Source organism: Peromyscus leucopus, chromosome 2 (genome assembly GCF_004664715.2).
Source record: "Peromyscus leucopus breed LL Stock chromosome 2, UCI_PerLeu_2.1, whole genome shotgun sequence".
In the NCBI taxonomy this organism is placed as follows: domain Eukaryota; kingdom Metazoa; phylum Chordata; class Mammalia; order Rodentia; family Cricetidae; genus Peromyscus; species Peromyscus leucopus.
The window spans coordinates 146,948,454-146,969,469 of NC_051064.1; the positions used below are offsets into that span (position 1 = coordinate 146,948,454).

The window sequence follows — 21,016 nt, forward strand, 5'->3', positions numbered from 1 at the left end:
ACTCAGAAGTAAAGGCAGGAAGATAACAAGTTCAAAGCCATCCTCAGCTGCAGTGTGAATATGAGGCCAGCCTGGAACACGGGAGATTGTCACACAAACAACAAAGCAGCTTCCAGCTCAGCCTATTAGTACATGCTTATCATCCTAGCACGTGGGAAGCCAAGGCAGAAGGATCAAGAGTTCTAAGCTAGCCTGAGCTACATAGAAAGACTGAAAACAAAACAAAACAAAACAAACAAACAAAAAAACCAATCCCCAAACCCTTCCCCTCCCTGCCCCGTCTTTCTTTTCTGGCTTGTATTGCAGGTGTCCCCTGGCCTTGTGCGTGGTGGGCAAGCACTCTACCTACATGGAGGAAGGGAAGGGTCTGAGTCTTAAACTCTCTATCTTCCAGCTCCCACACGCTGCAGTGTGTCATCATGCCCAGCCCACTACACACACTATGTGAGGTCAGAGGTTAACTTCCAGGAGTTGGGCCAGAGACTGAACTCGGGTGGTCAGGCGTGGCCTCTCCCTGCTGAGCCATCCTGCTGCTTCCTTGTTAGTGCTGGAGCCAGAGCACAGGGCTTCACTCATGCCAAGCAAGTGTTGTAATCACTGCTAGCAAGAGATAGGGCGGGATTAGAACCCATGTAAAAAAAGCAAAGATCATTAGGTGCCAGGCATGTGCTTGAAATCTCAGTCTGGGGAGGGAGACAGAGGCGGGTGAATCCCTGGGGCTCACTGGCCAGACAGCCTAGCTGAATTGGGCGAGCCTTGGGTCACAGTGAGAGAGACCTCATGTCAAAAAAACAACAGGCGTCCACATGCACATGAACACACTGCAACGCGCTTGGGTCCATGAGGAAAACGCTGTCAGGACGGCTCTGAATCTAAACTCTTAACTACTTGGCCTGGATGACATTGCACATTAGTCCCCGGGCAGTTTTGCTTCTTGGTTTGTGTTCATGCACAGCTATGCCCAGAAGCATGGACACCAACTGAGAGCTTGTTGGAAATGCAGAATGCGGGGCTCCACCCCAACCAGCACTTTGTGACACTTTCTAGGGGGGCATCGTGCTGGCGGCAGAGTGTGAGCAGCTCTAGTCTGTCCTTAAGTGGTACACATACAGTGCTATGCACAGGACACTGGCTAGAGTCCTTCTGAACATCTATCACAGTGTTCCCACCAACACAAGGCAGGCCATCTTCCACGGCAGCTGCGTGTGCAGGACCAACTGCTACTGTTCTCACTGGAGATCGTCTGTGAGCAAACAGACCATGAGCACGACACGACTTCCCCAGGGACACAGCCAGTAGGAATGGGGCTGGGTTAGAGACCCCATCCTACCTTCCCCAGCTTCTCCAAGGATGAACTAGGAAGGGCTGCGTTGAGCTTCCCGGCTCCTGGTCTTAGGCTTTCATCCTCATTTCTCCTCAGGATTTGCTCTATTCTCCAGGCATCCACCTGTCTCTCAGGAGTGCCTCTCACAGTCCTTAGTCTGTAAGTGGGGTCTGGAGGGGCAGGTGGGCCTGGCCCTCACATCTAGGAAGAGGGGTAGGGATGCACCCTGTACTCCAGGAGGCCTGAGGCAGGAGGATTGATGAAAAGCTGCTTTCCCACATAGCTCTGTCTGCCTGTCCTGCATCCTGAGACTGAACCAGAGCCGGATGGGACTTGCCAGCTGTCCAAACAGGCCTTGTTTGCTCTGCTCTCAGGCCCTCGTGGGACTGACTCTAAGTCAGTCCAGAAAAGTCACCACGGCGTGGAGCTCACTGCTGGCTCACCACAGTCCGACGGCCCGGGCCAGGCCAGGCTATCAGCAAACAAGACAAATGGAAAGTCTGGTTCAGGAGATGAGGGCACTAGAAATCCACGGCAGGCCAGGGTGGGACCCAGACAGATCTGGTGCAGAAGAGGACACAAAGAGGACCAAGCCAGTCTAAAAAGTTTATTACCAGTGTGTGATGGGGTAGACGTTACATGAACATCCAATCCAGGCACCTACTGTGCCCAATAAGACAAGACAACACGAGAGCCCTGTCCCCCTACTCCTTGGTGCCTCCTCACCTCCCTCCAGACTTCATCGTTACCCTCAACTTAAGGTGTCCTGTGTTATTTGAAGTCTTCAAAAAGAGAAAACAAAACAAAACAGAGTCAAAATGAATAAGGCTAAAGGAAAAGCAATCAATTCCCATACAGTGAACTCAGTGCAGACCTCTGGCAATGGAATGGCGGCTGTTACGTCCAGGCATGCCCAGAAACCGGCGGAAGTAACTACAGCCGTTATGAGTGGAGGACAACAGAACCCATACATGATCCACAGTTCAGGCTGTACAATCCACACATCCATCCCCTGTGACCCACATGGCCCAGCTCAGTCAGCGAGCGGTCACGCAGTGGCGCACAAGGTCGGTTCCTGGGCAATGCAAAAGGTCGAGGTGGAGCACATGGTGTCAGAACTACCAGACAACAGACCTTGGTGACTTCTTCAGCAATCACAGCCAACACTTGGCTAAAAGATCTGAGCAGGAACTAGGGCAAAGAGGAGTGCTGTGTGCCACAGGACTGTCCTGTTGGTGGGAGGGAGGGCGAAGCTACAGTCCTGCTAGGCGTTGTACGCAGAGGATGACACACTGCCACCGTGGCCTGTCCAGTTGGTATGGATAAATTCTCCTGGTTTGTCTAAGAGTTCATAGGTGTGAGCCCCAAAGTAATCCCGCTGAGCCTAGGAAAGGGATGCAGTTGGTTGGTTAGGGTGATACGTAGGCACACGACCCTCGGGAACCACCCGCTCCCAAGCTCACCTGGATGAGGTTGGCTGGCAGCACCTCATGTCTGTAACCATCATAGAAGGAGAGGGCAGTAGTGAAGCAGGGCATAGGAATGCCTGCCTGTACCCCAGTGCTGACCACCCGCCGCCAGGAGTCCTGAGCACAGAGAGCAGAAGGTCAGTGGCTGGGTCTGCCCGAGACACTGAAGTTCCAGTCTGCACAGCAGACTCCATAGGCTTCAATGCTGCTAATGAAACCCAGAGGGCCCAGCACCACCCACTGCCAACCACATACCTGGCAGTTGTCAACTGCTGACTTAAAGAAGTCATCTAGCAGCAGGTTCTGAAGTGCTGGGTTTCGTTCAAATGCATCTTTAATTTTTCCCAGGAATACACTGAAATAGTTTGCAAGAAATCAATCTTAAAACAGCAGCAGACTGAACGTCTGGAAATAATAAGCACTGCACACTCTACAGAGATGCAAAGTCACACTTCTCATACCCACCCCACCCCTCAGAGCTAGCAGAATAACATTTGGAAGTACAGAGGAGCCAACGAGGTGACTCAGCAGGGAAAGGTATTTGACCATCTGAATTCATTTCTGGACCCACATGGTGGTCTTTTGATCTCTATACACAACTGTGGTTCATGTGCACGACTCTGCAAATGCATGAAGTGTGTGTGTGTCTGTGTACCAGGTGCATAAAGTGGCCAGTGAGGCCAGAAGAGGGCACTGTACCCCTTGGGATTAGAGTCACAGAGGTTGTAAACCACTATGTGTGTGCTGGGAATTGAACCTGGATCCTCTGGAAGAAAAGCCAGTGCTCTTAACTGCTGAGCCATCTCTCCAGCCCCATAAGAAATATTTAAAAGAAAATAACATTTATTTTATTTTATTTTTTTAGTACAGAGAGTGAGGTGGAGACAGAAGGATCATAGCTCAAGGCCAGCCTGTGCTAAGTGAGAACCCCTATCAAAGAAAAAAGGAGTGGGCCCCAGGAGACAAGTCCAAGGCCAGGATACTCCTCACAGAGCTACTTGCAGGATGTGGTATAGACAATCCAGTTGGAGAGACTGGGTTGTCCCTCAAGTGTGGACAGGGGATGGGTTCAGTCAAAATGTGTGGGTGCTCAGGCCCCTCCTAAGACAGCCTAGTATTCAATGGGCCAGTGACACGGCTCAGTGGGTAAAGGGGTTACTACCAGCCCTAGAGCCCCCCAGGTACCACAAGGTAGAAGGGAAGTCCTGAGGGTGAGTGCAGATATCGTAACGGGCAGCACAGCAATGACCATAAGGCCTGACCTGCAATGGCAGCACCGTGAAGTGACTTTATGGTGGCATGACTCTTGTGGACCTTTGACACTGGCTGTCAGTGGTGTTTCCAGGGATGGAATAGATAAGAAGAAGCAGAAAACGCTCAAACAAAGGGAAGAAAGGCTACACTGGACCACAGCAAGATGGCATCTCAGCTCATAAACCAATGTGCAGACCTAGAACCCCTTGCAGGAACAGCCAGGTGCCCGAGGAAGAACACTGATAAACTACCTAAGCGTTTTACTGTTAGCCTGTCTCCAGGCCTTCCTCAGCGAGACCCACAGCCTTTCACAAGGGGACTACACTGGCGGCCGGGGAGAACAGGCTTTGCTGAGGCTACTGATTACAGTTCTGAACTGACATTAATTCTGGGAGATCCCAAGAAGCATTGTGGCCCTCCAGCTAACGTGGGGGTTTGTGGAGGTCAGGAGACTATCGGAGTTTTGGCTAAAGCCAGACTAACAGTAGGTCCAGTGAGTCCCTGAACTCAATCCTGTGAATTTCCCCAGGCCCAGAATGTATAACTGGGATAGATATACTTAGAAGTTGGCAGAATTCCTACAAGTTTTGCTGACCTCCATGTGCCTGGCACCTGTAGTGCCTCCCACAGAGAAATAACTGTTATTTCAAATTACCTACACAAACAGTGTCTATTTTAAATCATCTCTAGCTGGCTTATAATGTAAATGTTACATAAAGCAGCTTCACTGTCCTGCCTAGGGAACAGTGCTAAGAAAATAGTCTCTAAATGTTCAGAACCCTTTTTTGGTGCTGGTGGCAGAGCCCAGGGCCTAGCAAGTGCTGTATACATTTTGTTTATTTGTCTTTTGAGAAGGGTTTTTCTACATAGCCATAACTGTACTAGAACTATGTAGCTCAGGCTGGCCTTGAACTAAGAAATTCACCCGTCTCTACCATGGGAGTGCTCGGACTACAGGTGTGCCCCCACGCCCCACTCATTTTTTCCCCCAAACACTTTTGAACTACAATTGTTTTAAGGTGTGGAGGCCGACAGCAAAGGGGTCTACATGAGACAAAAGTGAGCTGTGCCAATGTTACCCACGCTGTTGCCAGTGTTCAGTGACAGGACGGCTGCTCCCAGCCACAGGAAATGCAAGCACTGTCTAGGCCCTGTGCCAGCAGCCCTGAGTTCTCCTCTCCTTACCTTCTGATGATGCAGCCCCCTCTCCACATGAGGGCAATGGCTCCATAATTGAGGGTCCAGCCAAACTCAGTGGCTGCCTGTCTGAGCAGCATAAAGCCTTGAGCATAGGAGATGATCTTGGAAGCATAGAGGGCCTAGAAGGCAACACCAGGCTTCAGAGCTGCAGTTAGTGGTACAGCCACCCCCACCTCCACTCTCCCTCAGAGGAGACCCCAGAGAGGGGGACAACACAGGGAAGGCTGGAAATGAGAACAGCTTTCCCTGGACCAAAGCCCAAAGCTAGGGGCTGCCCACCTTTCGAATGTCCTCCAGGAATGACTCCTTACTGCCTTCCAGCTGGACCTGCTGGGGGCCCTTCAGCGTTTTGCTGGCTTGAACTCGCTCCTCCTTCAGAGAGGACAAGCACCGAGCGAAGACGGCTTCTCCTATGTGGGGAAGAGAGAGCCAGTCAGAGATCCAACACCTGAAACCAGAGAAAAGGGGTTTGCACAGCCAGAGCAGGGGTGAGAGACAGAGCTAACACGCACCAAGGGACCAGAGATCCTTTTTTCGTTTGTTTTTTGAGACAGGGTTTCTCTGTGTAACAAACAGTCCTGAAACTCACTTTGTAGACCAGGCTGGCCTTGAACTCACTGAGATCCACCTGCCTCTGCCTCCCAAGTGCTGGGATTAAAGGTGTGTGCCACCACCTGGCATCAGTCAGAGATCCTTAAGACCAACCCCTGAAACCTGAGGAAAGGGGTGTGAGCAAGGATGAGAGAGCTCCAACCTCCACCAAGAGCTGGGTGCTTTAGCCCAAATGTAACCTGGGTTAGGAGCTCTGAAGAGTCAATTCCACAACTAAACCCTTAAGTTAGCCTCCTAACATGAATGCATTCAACCATAAGACCAACCTGAAACTCAAGGGAAGTTTTAAGGTGAAGTAGAGGTAAGGCAATAATTACAAATAGTTACTCAATATTAACCCAAGAGCAAAATTCCAGTTTCTATTTTGGAAGAAAGTAATTTTGTTGTGAGACAGAATTTCACAAAGTACAAGCTACCTCAAACTTACTATGTGGCAGAGGATGGCCTTGATCCCCTGGTCCTCCTGGCTCTACCTCCCAACTGCTGGGATTACAGATGTGTACCATACCTGATTTGAAAAAAAAATTTTTTTCCCCAAGACAGAGTTGTTTGTTTGTTTGTTTTTTTTAATGTAGCCTTGGCTGTCCTGGAACTAGCTCTGTAGACCAGGCTGGCCTCAAACTCACAGAGATCTGCCTCCTGAGATCTGCTGGGATTAAAGGTGTGCACCACCACTGCCTGGCCACTGGAGAAAATAAATTTTTAAGTGTGACTCAAAGATACATGCCTGGGTGGTGGTGGCGCATACCTTTAATCCCAGTACTTGGGAGGCAGAGGCAGACAGATTTATGGTCTGTAGAGTAAGTTCTAGGACAACCAGGGTTGTTGCATAGTGAAACCCTGTCTCAAAACCACTCCCTCCCTGAAAAAAAAAGTTGATTTATTTTTTGAGTGTTTGTTTTTTTGAAGCAGGGTCTCTCTTAGTCCTGGCTGTTCTGGAGCTCATTATGTAGAACATGCTGGCCTTGAATTCACCACCACCACGCCCAGCTTTAAAAAATGATTTTTAATTTATTATTTCTATGTGTATGGATGTTTTGCCTTCATGTGTCTGTGTACCACCTGCATGCAGTACCCTCAGAGGCCAGAAGAAGGCATAAGATCCTTTGGAACTGGAGTTCCAGACCACCACTAACAACCATGTGGGTGCTGGGAACCAAACCCAGATCCTAGGCAAGAGCAACAAGTGATCTTAATTCCTAGGCTATCTCACTAGCCCCAGGCTTAGTTTTTTTTTTAAAACTTTTGTAAGATTGTTAAGTGTGTGTGTGTGTGTGTGTGTGTGTGTACATGCATGCAAGTGCCCTCAGAGGCCAGGAGTCAGATGTCCCTGGCACTGGAGTTACAATGGGTTGGATCAATTGGATGTGGGTGTCGGGAAGCCAATCACTGAAAGGGAAGGATGTGCTCTTAACTGCTGTGCCATCTCTCCACCCCCAGCTGTTTTCAATATCCACAACCACTGGTTTCACAATATCCTTCAATACAATACATTAAGACATTTAATGCTTTCACAAACCACCCTTGTGACAGGCCAGTTGCTCAATTTATTTCAGATGAATCAATTTTCTTTTCCTCCAAACAAAATGGGTCGAATCTCTGGGACTAACAACTAACATGGCACTTTTGGGGAAGGGGTACTAGCCACCACTAGACAACAAGGCAAGAAGGAGATGTCTTCTTGCTCTTACCCAACCCTTTCCTTCCCTGTAGCATAACTGACATTTGTGCAACAGCAGGTGTGGCAAACCCTCCCAGTCATATAGCAAGCTGGCCTGAGACTGTGTCCTTCCTCTTTTCATTAGGTAGGAAAGGACCACATTCAGCCAGCTTGGTGGGAGGGAGCCCAGTCTAGAACTGAGGACAGTAATACTGTTAATGTAGCCGAGTCAGTGGTGGGTAGATGCTCGCTGCACACAGCACCACTGGGACTGGCCACAATGCAGCCAACTTCCTCTTACTTGTGCAGGACACACACGGACACACACACACCCCTCTGCCCTGCCCCAAATGTCTAACACAGGGTGAGGCATGACTAATCAGAAAATAAAGGAGGAGAAGGAGGGAGAGACAGCTGTAACTGGAAAAGTAAACATAAAATGCCCGCGTTATTACAGAAGAACCATTCCACCAGGAGCAAAGATTTCTGTCAGCACCTGGCTCACTCTTTCCAATCTTGGCAGAGGGCATTCTATTCTATCCTTTAAGAAAAGACAGAGTTGGTACAGTGCTTGTCATACAGGTCCCCATCACCTGTGTAAAAAAGCCAAGAGGTGGCCACACATGACTATGATCATAGCCCAGGAGGGTCAGAGACCAGTGGTCCCGATAGCCAGCTGGCCAGCTACTCTAGCCAATCAGTGAGGTCCAGGTTCAATGGAGAGACTCTGTTTCAAAAATAAATAAGTAAATAAAGGTAAAGAGTGACTGAGGAAGACAGTGGATGCTGACCTCTGGCCTCCACATCTGTATGCATGGGGATGTCCACCCACACATACACACACATGAACACACATGCACACCACTTACATGCATGCCCAGGATGATCTCGAGCTCCTAGGTTCAAATGATTTTCCTGTCATAGCTTCCTGAGTAACTATGGTGACAGGAGCAGACTGTGCCTGGCATATTATTCCTTTTTTATTACATTATTTCTCGCTCTCCCTCTTCTTCTCTCTCTCTGTAGACATGTGAATGCTATGGCATTCATATGGAGGTCAGAAGACAACTTGCAGGGGTTGGTTCTCTCCTTCTACCAAGTGGGTCTCAGGGTTTGAACTCAGCTCCTTTTATTTTATTCTTTTTTTGTTTATTCGTTTGTTTGTTTTTCAAGACAAGGTTTCTCTGTGTAGCCCTGGCTGCCCTAGAACTCACTCTATAGACCACACTGGCCTCAAACTCACAGAGATTCACCTCCTGGCTTTTAATTTTATTCTTAAAGAACAGTTTTTGCACTCAAGAGGCAGAGACAGGCAGATCTCCATGAGTTCCAGGCCAGCTTGGGTTACAGGGACAAACAGACACGGGACTCTGTCTCCAAACACCAACAACAAAGCAGTCCATAACCAGTTTTGGGATTCTTAGTCTCTTGTTTTCTGGGTTTGGTTTTTGCAGTGCCAGGGATCAAACCCAAGCTAAGCAAGCGCTCTACCACCTGAGCCATGCCCCAGCCTTCTATCTCTGAGTTGGATGTGTAGTCCATTAATAGAAAGTGACGTGGAGGGGCTGGAGAGATGGCTCAGAGGTTAAGAGCACTGACTGCTCCTCCAGAGGTCCTGAGTTCAATTCCCAGCAACCACATGGTGGCTCACAACCATCCGTAATGAGATCTGGTGCCCTCTTCTGTCCTGCAGGGGTACATGCAAACAGAACACTGTATACATAATAAGTAAATAAATCTTAAAAAAAAAAAAAAAGAAAAAGAAAGTGACGTGGACAGCAGTTTCCTTCTAAATGAAAAGGAACCTAGGTTATGCCCTGTTTTTCCAGTATCTGTGGGCAGAACCTGTAAAATATTAATAAATGTTGACTACATAAACAAAATGTGTTAGTCTGTGAACTTTCGTTACTGGACCCATTACAGAAATCTTAGTAAAACAACAAACAAGCCCCAAAAGCCAGGCATGCCTGCACTCCTAGCACTCAGGAGGCTAAGGCAAGAAGATGTACAATCAAAGCCAGGCCGCACGCCCAGCACTCGGGAGGCAGAGGTAGGTGGACCTCTGTGAGTTCGAGGCCAGCCTGGTCTCCAAAGCGAGTTCCAGGAAAAGCGCAGTTACACAGAGAAAACCTAAAAAAAAAAAAAAAAAGGAAGATGTGCATTCAAGGCTAACCCAGGCTATTTATCAAGACTATCTCAAGAACCAACTGGACAAAGGTCTTAGGTTACTGACTATACCTGAGTCAAATGTTAAAATATGCCAACGTTAAAACCACACAGAAGCCGGGCGGTGGTGGCACACGCCTTTAATCCCAGCACTCAGGAGGCAGAGGCAGGCGGATCTCTGTGAGTTCGAGGCCAGCCTGGACTACCAAGTGAGTCCCAGGAAAGGCACAAAGCTACACATAGAAACCCTGTCTCAAAAAACCAAAAAAAAAAAAACCACACAGAAAGGACAGTAACTTCCATTTACCTTGGAGCCCATAAGCAGACAGTTTCCCATGTGAAGAAAGAGGAAAAGGTGCACTGTCACCTGAGCAGGGCCAAAGACCGCCTCCAACACCTATCCGGAGTACAAGTCCAGAAGGACAGCAGGGTCAGAGCAGTGGGACCAAAGGCACAGGTGAAAGGTGCAACATTACCAATGAGGGTGACAGGCATGCCGTACTCCAGTGCTGAGACGGCGGTCCACTTCCCAGTGCCCTTCTGCCCAGCGCTGTCCCGGATCTTTGGTAACAGCTCTTTGCCATCAGTGTCCCGGAATTTGAGGATATTAGCGGTGATTTCAATCAGGAAGGAGTCCAGCTCTGTCTTGTTCCACTCCTCAAATGCCTACACATAGAAGAGAAGATGGGGTGGGTTATGTGGGCACCCTGGCTCATCTGTCATATCCTTGCCTCCATAGGTGGTGCTCCCACTGCTGAGCCATGGGGCCAGCACACACACACACACACACACACACACACACACACACACACACACACACACGACTCTACATGGAGGAGCTTAAAGAGCTGGTCACATCACAGACGCAGCGAAGGGCAAGCAGACATTCTTGCTCAGACCGACTCTTCTACTCAGTAATCAGTTCAGAACCCCAACCTAAAATGGCTGCTGCCCTCATGAACTCAACTCAGCTGTTGACCTTAGAGCCAGTAGGTTATGTGAGAGGGGGGGAGGGGGAAAGGGGAAGGGATGGAGGGAGGAACGGAGGGAGGGTGGGAGAATATGAGGGAGGAGGGGGACATCATGGAAGTAAAGGGTGTTAGAGGTGAGTAGAATGGGAAGGCTGGAGTGGGTATGATAGAGATATACTTTATGTGTATAAAATTGTCAACAAATTAATAAAAGATTCTTAAAATGATTGGTAAAACAGACTTGCCTGTTTGTAATTCAGTGTTTATCTAATGATGCTGCATTGGGGAAATGGTCCTGTTTCCTACAGATTACCTGGGAATGTCTCCACGCAGGATGAAACAGTATGGGGCTGGACAATGGGTGACAAAGTGCAGGGAAATGCTATGGTAGGATCCAGGTGGTGTGCACACGTGTAGACAGTGAGGTTTTCCGGTGTTCAAATATTTTCATAATAAAATGTTGGGGAAATGCTTTTGTTTCCCCACTGGGACGAACTTAAATTTTTTTTAAAGATTTATTATTGCTTATCAATCGTTTATTTCTCCTGTTTGGGTGTTTGCCTGCATGTATTCATATACACCACCTGTATACAAGGCCCACAGAGGTCAGATGAGGACATCAGATACCCTGAACAAGAGTTATAGATGACTGTGAGCCTCCACTAGGGTTCTGGAAATGGAACCCTACCCGGTCTTCTGCAAGAGCACCAAGTGCTCTCAACTGCTGAGCTATTTCTCCCGCCCCGGGATGAACTACTCTGAGTAACTTCCAGAGCTCTAATCCTAGCTTGATCAACAAAGACAACAACTTCCCTCACTTACGGAGCAAAGGCAGTGTAAGAGAGTAAGGACTGGGATGGGCTGTGACAGAGGACTTGTCTACCATGCCTCAGGCCAGGGTTCCAGGGGAGGGACACGTATGAGGTGACACACAGTGTCTGACAAAGCATGGCTCACTAACTGCTGACCATGATTACTGCTTCTTGGCTGGCTATCACATTTTATGATGCCATTACCATCGCTTCCCTTACATTAGGCTGAGTCCATGCGGGCCTCCAGACAGCCAGGCCAACAGGAAGGAGGAAGTATTAATTGTCAGTAGCAAGTTCTCCCTCTTCTGAGCAGTGATTCTCAGGTGGAGACAGTGCCTGGGACTCACCCGGGCCATCTCCTCGTGCCGCATGCCCAGAACGTCCTTCATCAGGTGGTAAGCCTCACAGATGAGCTGCATGTCACCATACTCGATCCCGTTGTGCACCATCTTCACAAAGTGCCCGGCCCCCTCGTCCCCCACCTGTCAGGACATAAGAACGAGAGGCCTTCAGAGCAATAGACTACACAAGAGAAGTCTCAGAAAGGTCCACCTCATACAAAACTACCGTGAGAAAGCAGGATTTTCTAATAGGAACCTCCCAACACGCCCAAGCTCTTTTGCCTGTGCTTCCCACTATTTCTCACTATAAAAGAAGCTCCCACTTCAGCCACAGGTTAAAGTCTCCAGGTCTTCAAGTTAACACATTTCTAGCAATTGCTGTTCAAAATAAATTACTTCTATTTTTCCTAGATACAAAAGTAATGCAGTCATTCTAACAGCTACTGAGGGTAAAATGCCCTTCTATCAAAGTATCACCTTCACCTTTTAAGTCCAGAAATGCATTCTCTCATGGTCCCATCACTGGCAAGGTATTTGCTAAGTTAGCAGGATGTATCCAGTTGATCAGTTTATCAATTTATCATGGGGAATTTAAGGAGGGTCTTTCAGTTGGGTTACTCTGAGCAAGATATTCTGCCCTCTAGAAAGGCTACCGGGAAGCCAGGTTCTGAAACTGACTAATGGGCAGGGAACAAGAACAAGGTCCGCAGAGCCAAGCCCTTCCCGGCACTGGCTCTGCAGTCACGGGAGCTGTCTCCACGGTGGAGCAGCGGGGACAGTCCTTCCCGGCTGTCACTGCTGCAGTGATGCTGTGATGTTCCTATCAGACAGAGCTTCCTCCATCACCAGGCCACCCCTTCGATTCGGACACTAACTGTGCAGGATGAGGACATCTTACTTCACCCTTCCTGCTGCTCCAGCAGTGAATGGACCTAGGGTCTAGCTTATACTCTCTACCATTTATTCTTAGGACCTGAACCCCACTTCAGCAGTCAACTCTGCGGCTAGAGTTGTCAAGACCCACAAGTGTGAGCTGGCTTCTCCTTTTGACTTTGTCCTAGAGGGGGTTAAAAGGAAGTTACCGTCACTGCACTCTAATGGTAGTGGTGCACTGCCATCAAGGAAGGAGTCCCATAGACTAAGAAGATTGGAAAGATTGGGCAGCTTTCACATCACAGTCTCTGACCACCTTAGCAGAAGATGACAGAACTTGACACTGACCCCTGGGGAAAGGCAGCCAGCAAAGCTGGCAGGTCAGTGGGAGGGTTCCCCTTATGCCCACAAGCCTGGGTCCTTATGTTATCCCTACTCTTAATCATACATATTACTAAAATAACAAAGAGAGCATATAAAATAACAGGTATAAAAAAGGGAGCTAGGTGTGGTAGTGCACTGGTCTGTAATTCAGGAGACAGAGAGGGAGGACTGAGGGCCCAAGGTCTGCTTGGGATACACAGTGAGGAGACACTAAGTGTTGGGGACGGTCAGATGGTCTATTTGCTGCCAAGCTTGAAGACTGAGTTTGATCCAGCACACACATGGTGGGAGGAGAAGACCAACCCCGACAAATTGTCCTCTGACCTCCACGTGCAGCCTCGAACTCTCCTACACATATACCCCAGATAGATAACTACAACTCAGAGACAGACAGAGAGAGAGAAAATGGAAGGGGAAGAGGAAGGAAAGGGAAAAAAGAAAAGTAAAGAAAAGAAAGTAAAATTAAAGGAAAGGGAAGAGGAAGAAAGGCTGGTGAGAGCATAGAGACCATCTAGTCCACCTGGGGATTTCTCAGACAAGTCCTCCTGCAGTGATCTGTCCCAGGTCACACCAGCAGTTAACAAAGAATCCTAGTGGCAACTCCTGCTCCCTAGGCTGATATGCTTTTCCCATCCACGGCACTGGCTGAAGCCACAAGATGGGGTATTTATTCTCACAGCAACACCAAACAGGAGGGAAAGTGCCTATGGCCAGATTCCCGAGCTTTGGTGAACATCCAAGTACAGAAAACCCCAAACCCAGGCTATGCAAAGAGATTCTTAGATCCTTGTGGAGTGAGACATCTGATGTGACAAGGCAGCAGACCCACTTTAATTTCAGCATTCTTTGACCACGAAGTAAATAGCTATAAGGACCCCTCACTTCCCTGCTCCTAGTTCTGAAGTCCTCCTTTTGGTAGGATTGAGGAGCTGCTTCAACACATTAACCTCCAGGCCCTGAAGGACTAGTTAGGGGACAGTGACAGACAGGTATGTGCTTCGGGGACCAGCTGGGCAGTGACTTCGACTGAGAAGCTTATAGCACAGAGCTAACCACTGGGACAAGGTGGTCTTTCTTCAGCTGTGTGCTTTGTCAATGGGGAGCCCAGAACTTGCCCAGTCACAGCAGGGTTCTCCAGTTCCTACTTTTGCAGCGATGGCTTGGAAGATCGTCTTGATGTGGGGCCTGTGGAAGGGGGAAGTATAGTTCAGTTAACAAGAGAAGGCCTGAGCCTTCAGGTCAATGCTCAAGAACACTGCTCCAAGAGTAATGCTCAACTTCCCAGAGAAACTCTGGTCTGGACTGCGGACAAGTGTGCACCTCCACACCCTATGTGTGGGCCTCAGAGTGGAGGCTGTAGAACACCTGAGTCAACACAAGGGAAAAGGCAAGGCAGAGCACCATGGAAGAGTGGCAACGGATGTAGCTCAGTGGTAAAGCACACGTTTAACATGCACGAAGCCTTGGGTTTCATCCCAGCATCTCGCTATCCCAGTCCCCACAAAGCACCAGAAGAATCTTCCATCTCTTTATCAGAACAAGCCATGACTCCAACCCAAGCAAAACAAGAGCATCTTTAAAGACACCCTCCCCATCTGGGTGTCTGTTACCAGGTACCACATGATCTGCACATTTGGATCAGAGGAAAGCCAGGACGGTGCAGTGCATTAGAGACGCCCTTATCTGTAGCAAAAACAACTCTTCACTCCATCCCACTCTCACTATTAATTCATAGTAACCTCTAAGACCTTCCCCTCACTATTCCACCCTCTACCAAAGAAAAGACCCCCAAACCTGACACCTGCAAAGTCAATGCTTAGGATTGGGCTAAGGCAGCTCTGACAGGACAGAGGCCAGAGGAAAGCAAGCACTATGTGACATAAGAACAAAATGTCTGTATGACAGAACGTGCCCAATGCCTCCCAGATCTAACCCCTCCATGTCCACGGTGGAGACCAAGCACAGAACCGTCCCCCCATCCTGTTCACACCAGGCTGGTCCTGTGCTGCAATGCACGTGGTGCTGATGATACTCACCATGCCTCTTTGTTCCCTCCTGGCATGAGTGATGGCCCATACCGAGCCCCTTCCTCACCACCACTGACTCCACTCCCCACAAACAAGATCCCCTTGGCCTTGAGGTTCTGGCATCTTCTCTAAAAGAGAGAAAAACAATTTTAGGGTTTCTTCACAAAAATAAGTTCCTTTTGATGAAGGAGAGGAGGTATAAGGCCAGTACAGAGAGCTCAGGTTTGCTAGTAAATGACCCAAGGGACTAGGAGCAGGCCGTCACTCAAGACAGTGTGTACACTCAGTGTAGATGAGCTAAACTTTAAAAACAGTAACAGACTCCTGTAAGTCAAACACTTGCAAGGCTACAAATATAGGATTGCAAGCTTGAGGCCCTGTAAAAAATTTAAAAGAAAACACTGATTTTTGAGATATCTACACAATCCCCAAGAGGGATACCTGAACACACATTCCCATCTTAATGGAAAAGACCTTACAGGGTAAAATGCAATGGAGAACAAGTTCAGTGGGTGACTTACACATTTCACACTTCAGACCATGCAACTTGCCTTGGTGTCTGGCACCATAAAGGTAGTGCTTCTCAACCATGCTGCACAGTGGCATGCCATGCATTATAGAAGGCAGAGATTGTGCAAAAGCTCTCAACCTACTGTATCTAAGCCATCGTCTCTTGAGTTACACACACAAGCAATTAGGAGTGTGGTGATGCATTGTGTGCTCTGATAAACCTGCCTGAGGATCAGAGGACAGAGCCAGCCACTAGATTAGACACAAAGTTCAGGCAGTGGTGGCACACACCTTTAATGCCAGCACTTGAGATCTCATGCCTTTGCTTCGGAAACCTTTAATTGCAGGAAGTAATACGGCAGGGCAGAGAAAGGTATATAAGGTATGAGGAAACAGAAACTCTCTCTTTACGCTGAGGATTTTGAAGAGGAAAGAACTAGCGCCTGCTCTGCTTCTCTGATCTTTCAGCTTTCACATTGATTATCTGGCTCTGGGTTTTTATTAAAAGACCATCCATCAAGTGTCTTAGCAGAAAAAGGCTGAGATCTAGTCCACCAGTACCAATCCCCAAAGGATCATAAGGCAGTTCACGATTTTGTCACATTTACAATGCTAATATTTCTTTCTAGAATGTTCTCAAGACCTGACAGAGTTTGGACTGAAGAACACTTACTGTTGTATCCCGGTATTCAGAATTTCCTCCATCGATGATGATATCACCAGTGTCCAACAATGGTACCTGTAACCAAATATTAGCTTAGGGTGGACCAAAGACAGAAATGAAACATACCTTGACCACTAAAAACAAGAATTCATCCCACACAGACAGTGAGAAAGCATTCACTATGTAGACTCTAGTAATCCTCTCTGGCTGTAACTGCACCTTTAAGTAGGAGGCTAACTAACTAACCCAGTCAGACCCCTCCATAACATACTTCTCTCCCTCTGCTTTGCCCCTTCCCTCCTTGACAGGGTTTCACTGTGCAGCCCTGGGTAGCCTGGAATTTGCTATGGCCTCACTCAGAGACCCACCTGCCTCTGCCTCTGGAGAGCTGGGATAAAAGACGTGCGCTATCACGTCTGGCCAGGTTTTATTCTTTATTGCTCAGTCTCCCCTTCCAAAGCTCCACTTGAGATCACTTTAGTACCTTCCTAGGTTGAAGAAAAATCAACCAGCTTTCCGCCCACTGTTTGGAGCTAATGGTGGACATCATGTTGCACAGGAAGCTCACTATGTCCTTTATCATGGCGTCCTTCCTTTTAAGCCGCCTAAAACAGCAGCGAACTGGATACAGTTTCTTCTCTCTTGAAAACAAACCTGATAACGATACTCTTCTAGATATTGCAACCCTTCCCTCTGTGATCACATCATTTCTAACGTAACATTTCTAAAGCAATACCTTTCCCCCCAGTAGCTATTGTGGTTACTTCTGAGTATTTAAATAAATTTTTTCTCCTGTTCTTCTTCATTCATAAGCATATTTTTTTTCTCTAAAAGATATTCTTGTTAAAGCCAACAAGAATATTGGTATAAGGATGCTAAATAAAACAACTATTTATGAGAATTGTTATTTTGTAGGAGTAGGGGGCACTCATGTCTAAATAAAACCCATTTTGGACACAATGGTTTACTAATGAATAGCACTAAACATTCATAAATATTACAGTCAACATTGCAAGATACCAGAGCTGAGCTGGGCAGTGGTGTACGCCTTTAATCTCAGTGCTTGGGAGGCAGAGGCAGGTGGATCTCAGTGAGTTCATGGCCAGCCTGGTCTACAAAGTGAGTTCGAGGACAGCCAAGACTGTTACACAGAGAAACCCTGTCTTGAAAAACCAAAACAAAAAACAGAAAAAAGATACCAGAACTGGGGATACATCTCAGTGTTAGAGTGTGCTCGGAAGGTGAAAGGCCTTGAGTTCTAATTCTCAGGATTAAAACAAAAACAGAAAACACAGACAGGTATGGTAGATGGTACCTATAATCCTAGCACTAAGTTGACTGAGGCAGGAGGATTGTCAAGATCAAGGCCAGATGGGCTGTTACTAAAGTACCAGGCCAGCTAGAAATAGAAATGCATGGTAATGCTCTGTCTCAAAAACAAAGAAAAACTAAAACAAACAAACAGAAAAACAGTTGAGATCTGGCTTAGGCAGGGTGCTTGTGTTTATGGAGCATACACAAGGCCCTGTAGTCAGTCTCCAGCACTGGAGCCAGAGGAACACAACAGTAACGCAAGCACATATACCTGCACAACACCAGATGTCAAACCAGACAGAGGCTAACAGATGACCACTGTTCAGATGCTGTTGCTCTTCACAAACTGAAATGTCCTCAGGGTCCCAGAATTATGACCACAGAAGAACATACTATTATGGGTCCAACAAGATGGCTCAGTGGGTAAAAGCGCTTGTTGAGTAAGCCTGATGACCCAAGCTTGATCCCAGCAACCAAAGCAAAATTAGAAGAGGAAGCCAGTGTATGTGTGGGGGGACAGGACGGGACACCTTTAATCCTAGCACTCAGGAGGCAGAGGCAGGCAGATCTCTGAATTCGAGGCCAGCCTGGTGTGGAAGAAGAAAACTGACTCCACAAAGTTGTCCTCTGACCTCCACCTGCATGCTCCCCTACACACATTAATAATAATATATTAAATAAAAATAGAGCCGGGCGGTGGTGGCGCACGCCTTTAATCCCAGCACTCGGGAGGCAGAGGCAGGCGGATCTCTGAGTTCGAGGCCAGCCTGGGCTACCAAGTGAGCTTCAGGAAAGGCGCAAAGCTACAAAGAGAAACCCTGTCTCGAAAAACCAAAAAAAAAAAAAAAAAATAAATAAATAAAAATAAATAAATAAATAAATAAATAAAAATAGAACCTTGGTCCAGTGAGAAGGCTCAGTGGGAAAAGGTACCTGCCATGTCATCAAGCCAGACACCTGAGTTCTTTCCAGGAACCACATGGAGGAAGTAGAGCCAACTCCCACACACTGTCCTCTGACTTCTACATCCAGTGTGTCATGACTACACCCACACAAATACTACTTTTTTTGGGGGGGGGGCTAGAGAGACAGCTTAGGAGCACTGACTGCTCTTGCAGAGGACCCAGATTCAATTCCTAGCATCAACATGGTAAGTCACAACTGTCTATTAACTCCAATCCCAAGGACACTCTCTTCTGGCCTCCTCAGGTACTTCTCGAGTGTACTACAGTTACACATGCAGGCAAAGCATTCATACACACAAAGTAAAATGAAAATAAAATCTTTTTAGAAAAGACTATAAAAAAGAATTATCATTGTCTAAGTGCCAATCAAGCCAACCAAGACTGAAATATTTAAGCAATAATTTCATCAGAACTGATCAGTTCACATCCAGCAACTGCAAATAAAAGCATCTCTGAAGTAAGACAGTCAGAGGGAGGAACAGACAAAGGCTCCGGGTGCTAGTAGTCTTGAGAACAGAGCTGGCCTTACCAGTTTCTCGATGAAATCATCGACAGCTCGCCCAGCCTTCACAAGAAGCATGACTCGTCGAGGCTTCTTCAGCTTGGAGACCATCTCCTGCAAGGACCTGGCACCAACTACTTTGGTTCCCTTTGCCTCGTTGGCCAAAAAGTCATCAACCTTGGAGACGGTCCTATTGAAAACACAGACCTGGGGGAGAAAAGGCTGGCTTGGAGGATCTGGGACACCTGTGACCTTCGGGGGTGGGTCCAGAACAACAAAACGTCTATTTGGCCCAAGGTCTAAAGAGAGCTGGTCTGCCTTCTCTTTTTCTTGTGTGCAGCTGATCCCTGCAAAGTTAGGTCAGAGCAGGACGAAACTGCAGAGATGCAGAGAACCGAGGCAAAGGCCAGCCGCCACTTGTTGCTTATCAGGTTGAGCCTGTCACTACTGCCTGGATTTTTGTCCCTGGTAATCCTGGCATCTAAGCCATGTTACTATTTAGAAAGAACATTCAGAACCCACAGGCAGGAGGATCCGAGCCCTGAAGCCAAGACTCCAGTGTGGCAGCACAGTGAGATGCCGTATACAAGGAAAAAGAAATCCCGTTCTCACTTGCCAAGCTTCACTAGCCAATTGGGCTAGAGTGCTGTATCTTCCGAGATCCGCCTCCCTTTTACACCAGCGGTTCTCAACCTTCCTAACCCTGCGACCCTTTAGTTCAGTTCCTCATGCTGTGGTGACCCCAACCATGAAACTATTTTCGCTGTTTTCATAACTACTTCATAACTGCAATTTTGCTACTGTTATGAATCGTAACGTAATTATTTTTGGAGCTAGAGGGTGGCCAGCGGGGTTGCGACCCACAGGTTGAGAACCGCTGCTTTATAGTCCTCTCTATCCAAGGAAGCTCTTGTTCCTTCGACTACAGGGACAGCACAACTAAGGCAGGACTTTTACAAACTCGAGGACGCCACAGCAGGCCTGACTGGGTGGGAAGCACCCTCCAGCCGCCTCGGGGTCTGCGAGAAACGGGCCAACGCTCACCGCGGGAAGGCAACGTGTCTCCCCCGCCACTTACCACAAATCCATGGTCATTCATGTTCAGAATTAAGTTCTGGCCCATGACGGCCAGTCCAATCAGTGCAATGTCAGCTCTGGCGGGCGGGAGAAAGAACAAGGCAAGGGTGTTAGCGCCACTTGGTCGCTTTGCATAGGGCAGGTAGCCCGCACCTCCCGGTCTGCGATCGCACGGCAGGCACCTGGGCCCGCCTGCACCCCGCACCCCGCGGAGGCTCCACGGACCACGAAGCTCCTCCTAATGGGCACCGGGGCCCGCGGAGCCTCGACGGCCCTGCCCCTCCCTGGCCATCACCCCTGCAGGCCTGGCCCGCAGAAGGGGCGTGGGCCGCCCCCACCCACTGCGGCCTGCCTTCCCCGCCAGCCCGTCGCAGCCGCGAGCTCCCGGGAAGGGGCGGCCGGGCTTGCGCTGCCCACGCGGGGACCCTGCCGGGGAAAGGCGCGGGCTGCGCGAGGAGGGCCGGGCGACCCCCGGGGCTGAGGGGAGCGGGGAGACGACGAGGCAGAGCCCCGCCATCACCACGCTCGGCCCCGGAAGTCTCTCGGGCCCGGCTGCGCGTGCAGGTCACTCACTGGTCCATGGCGGCGGCGGCCGGCAGAGCAGGGGCGACAAGGAAGAAGCAGAACTGAGCGCTCCGGGACCAGTGCGGTGATGTCCGGCTGGCTCCCGGCGCCTCAGGAGGCTTACCACGATACCGGCCAATCGGAAGGCAGGGGCGGGGCGATGCCCCCACGCTATTGGTTCGCTCCGGCGCCTGTTATACCACCTGAGGGCAAACGGGCCCGCCTACCCCCGGGGCCAGATCTGTAGAGCGCCGAGCAGTCGATGGCACCCTGAGCACCCGAGGAGAGTTTACAGGGTTTGCCTAAGTGGTGGAGCGGGCTGCACGC

General features: G+C 48.8%; 1 protein-coding gene across 1 annotated transcript; it reads right to left on the reverse strand.

Annotated features, from left to right (window-relative positions):
- Window positions 1-1,916: 1,916 nt before the first annotated feature.
- On the reverse strand, window positions 1,917-20,806 carry Pgd (phosphogluconate dehydrogenase). Its single transcript, XM_028893599.2, has 13 exons — window positions 20,699-20,806; window positions 20,127-20,202; window positions 19,076-19,255; window positions 16,277-16,342; window positions 15,103-15,221; window positions 14,182-14,251; window positions 11,816-11,950; window positions 10,162-10,351; window positions 5,527-5,657; window positions 5,233-5,366; window positions 3,049-3,148; window positions 2,788-2,910; window positions 1,917-2,708 (listed from the first exon to the last, which is right to left on the reverse strand). Exons 1-13 carry the CDS (start codon window positions 20,704-20,706, stop codon window positions 2,589-2,591), a joined length of 1,452 nt encoding a protein of 483 aa, XP_028749432.1. The 5' UTR covers window positions 20,707-20,806; the 3' UTR covers window positions 1,917-2,588.
- Between the last annotated feature and the right edge of the window lie 210 nt (window positions 20,807-21,016).

Excerpts from the sequence above, each read along its gene's own strand:
- Pgd (XM_028893599.2), bottom strand. Across the intron at positions 15,222-16,276 it reads CTGAATACCGGGATACAACA|AGAAGATGCCAGAACCTCAA; the intron begins GTAAGTGTTCTT and ends TCTCTCTTTTAG. Across the intron at positions 14,252-15,102 it reads GGAGGGAACAAAGAGGCATG|GCCCCACATCAAGACGATCT; the intron begins GTGAGTATCATC and ends CCCCTTCCACAG.